The sequence below is a fragment of the Propithecus coquereli genome, unplaced genomic scaffold, assembly GCF_000956105.1.
Source record: "Propithecus coquereli isolate 6110/MARCELLA unplaced genomic scaffold, Pcoq_1.0 Scaffold158, whole genome shotgun sequence".
Taxonomy (NCBI): Eukaryota; Metazoa; Chordata; class Mammalia; order Primates; family Indriidae; genus Propithecus; species Propithecus coquereli.
In genome coordinates, this window is record NW_012140302.1 from 1,587,834 (window position 1) to 1,590,309 (window position 2,476).

At 48.5% G+C, this 2,476-nt stretch overlaps 1 protein-coding gene across 1 annotated transcript in view; it reads right to left on the bottom strand.

Moving 5' to 3' along the window:
• The window catches only part of PTCRA (pre T-cell antigen receptor alpha), a 24,265-nt gene extending 22,390 nt beyond the window's left edge, over nucleotides 1-1,875 (bottom strand). The window contains exon 1 of the mRNA XM_012640796.1: nucleotides 1,851-1,875. Coding sequence (XP_012496250.1) covers nucleotides 1,851-1,875 — 25 coding nt within the window. The remainder of the gene's footprint in view (nucleotides 1-1,850) is intronic.
• Between the last annotated feature and the right edge of the window lie 601 nt (nucleotides 1,876-2,476).

Genomic DNA, 2,476 nt, shown 5'->3' on the forward strand with positions numbered 1-2,476 from the left:
TCCCTCCCTGGACCTCATGTAGCTTAAAGCTCCAACTCCCTAATCACGTGGTTGGTCTTTCTGGTATGGCCAACTTCCATCCTGAAACTATTTAGGGGCTGCCATGAGTCACCTCATCAGCACAGACTATTGGGGCCCCTATGAACATCACTCCTAATACTTGAGAAATTCCAAAGATTTAATCTCCCTCCAAAGCACCAGGGACAAAGGTCAGTTAAACTCTTTATTATATTATACAACACTCAGTGTGGTTAGTTTCCTCCAGACTGACTTCTCAAGCTCTCGCCGACCCCTCAACTCCAACTTTTGATTTTGACAAGTTTCAAATTTTCATCTGGATTCACTGATTCTTAGCAATTTTGCCACAGTTGCTTTCTCTCTCATCATGACACTTCACCCCTAAATACTTCAGAATGTATCTTCTATGAACAAGTTCATTTTCACATATAACCACAATAGTTATCACACTTGAGAAATTTAACATTGATATAATACCATCATCTAATATACAGATCATATGTAAATTTCCCCAAGAGTAAAATGTCCTTTATAGCTGATTTTCTCCCCATCTTGGATCCAATCCAGGATCACACATTGCATTTATTTATTTATTTACAGACAGGGTCTCGCTCTGTGGCCCGGACTAGAGTGCAGTGGCATTATAACTCACTGCAGCCTTGAACTCCTGGGCTCAAGCAATCCTTCTATCTCAAGTAGCTAGTACTAAAACTGAGCGCCAACATGCCCAGTTGTTTTTTCGTTTTTTTTTTTGTAGTGACTGTGTCATGTTTCCTAGGTTGGTCTCAAACTTCTGGCCTAGAAGTGATCCTCCTGCCTCTGCCTCCCAAAGTGCTGGGATTACAAGCGTGAGCCACTGCACCCAGACCCAGATCTGCATTTATTTTTTATAGTATATGTGCTGCCAAAGTGAGTATTGCATTAATTTTTTATATCTCCTTTAACCTGGGATAGTTCTCAGCCTTTTCTTTTTCTTTTATGACAATGACATCTGTAAAGCGTCTATGTCAATCATTTTGCAGACTGTTTCTCACTTTGGTCTTTTATTTCCTCAAGATTAGATTCAGAATAAACATTTTTTTTTGTCAGGAATACTACATAAGAGATGCCGTGTCCTTCTCAGTGCATCACATTAAGAGGCACATGATGCCAGTTTGTCCTATTAATACGAATTAAGCTTTGGTTCCTTGAGTAAGGTGGCGTTTGCTGGATCAGGCTAGCTTTTGATAACTTAGAAACCTGAAAATTATTGGCATTGACTTTCCAAGTAACCGGAGTAGCTGTAGCACACCTGCCCTGCCTTCACCTTCTCCCATCCTCTCTCCAAGTACTGGGGAACGCGGGAAGGCAGGAAATGGAAAGCGAGTGGCTAAGCTCTGCGGTGTCTCTCTCTCGAGGCCCCTGGCGACAGCTCTACAGCTATTTTCCGTCGGGTGCTGAGCAGCCCGGGATCGGGATTCTCCCCTGCCGTGTGTTATACACGACTCACTGTCCGCGTGCGCGTCTGCGCGCGCACGCAAGTAGGTATGTGCGCGGTGCCCATGCCTGTATGCAAACGTGGGTTTTTTTGCCCTCAGCAGCGTTCGCAGGCACGTTCCATTCTGCGCAAGCCTTCAAGTTTTACCGTGTCTGTCCCTTTTCCCTAAAGCAAACATTCCACGTTGGGAACTCTGGCGTGGGCTAAATTTTGTATGCGTCTGAAGCGTTTCTGTGCGGAGCTGCCCAGGCTTCTCAAGCGCTCCCTGGTCTCGACTTGGCGGCCTTCGACCTTCCCTTCCTTTCCGCCGGTGGTGGTTGCACCCACCTCACCCGGAAGTGCTCGTTTCCCGCACGCTGGTCAGGTTCGCAGCCCGACATGGAGCGGCCCCACAGTGCCGGCCGGGCTACTGCACTCGGTGACGCAGCCCCGGCCTCGGTGACTCTGGCGCAGCTCCTGCAGCTAGTCCAGCAGGGCCGGGAGCTCCCAGGTCTGGAGAGACGCCACATCGCGGCGACCCATGGCGAACCCACGACGTCCCTGCTCCCGCGGAGGCCCAAGCCTTGGGAGGCCGCAGCTTTGGCCAAGTCCCCCAGCGCTGCAGCCCTAGACCCGGGGCCACAGGCCTCGCCGACCCTCAAGAAAAGAATGGCTCCGGCGGAGGCAGCGACTACGCCTTCTTAAATGGCACACAGTGGGTTTCTGGGGTTCCTTGCAGGGGAGATTTGGAGGGCGTGACTGCAGGACCCTGGATACCGACCGCTCTTATTCATCTTTGGGCATTCGCCCTGACCTGTCTCATCTGAACTTAACCCTCCTGCAACAATCCAGATTGTTCTGTATTCGTATTTCAGGACCATGATCCTCAGTAAAAAGAAAAATCCTGTTTCAGTCCTTATGTGTAATTGAAACAAATCTCATAGTTTACTACCTGCTATGCATCGGTATATTTTCATTTAAATAATGCTAAGTTGGCCGGGC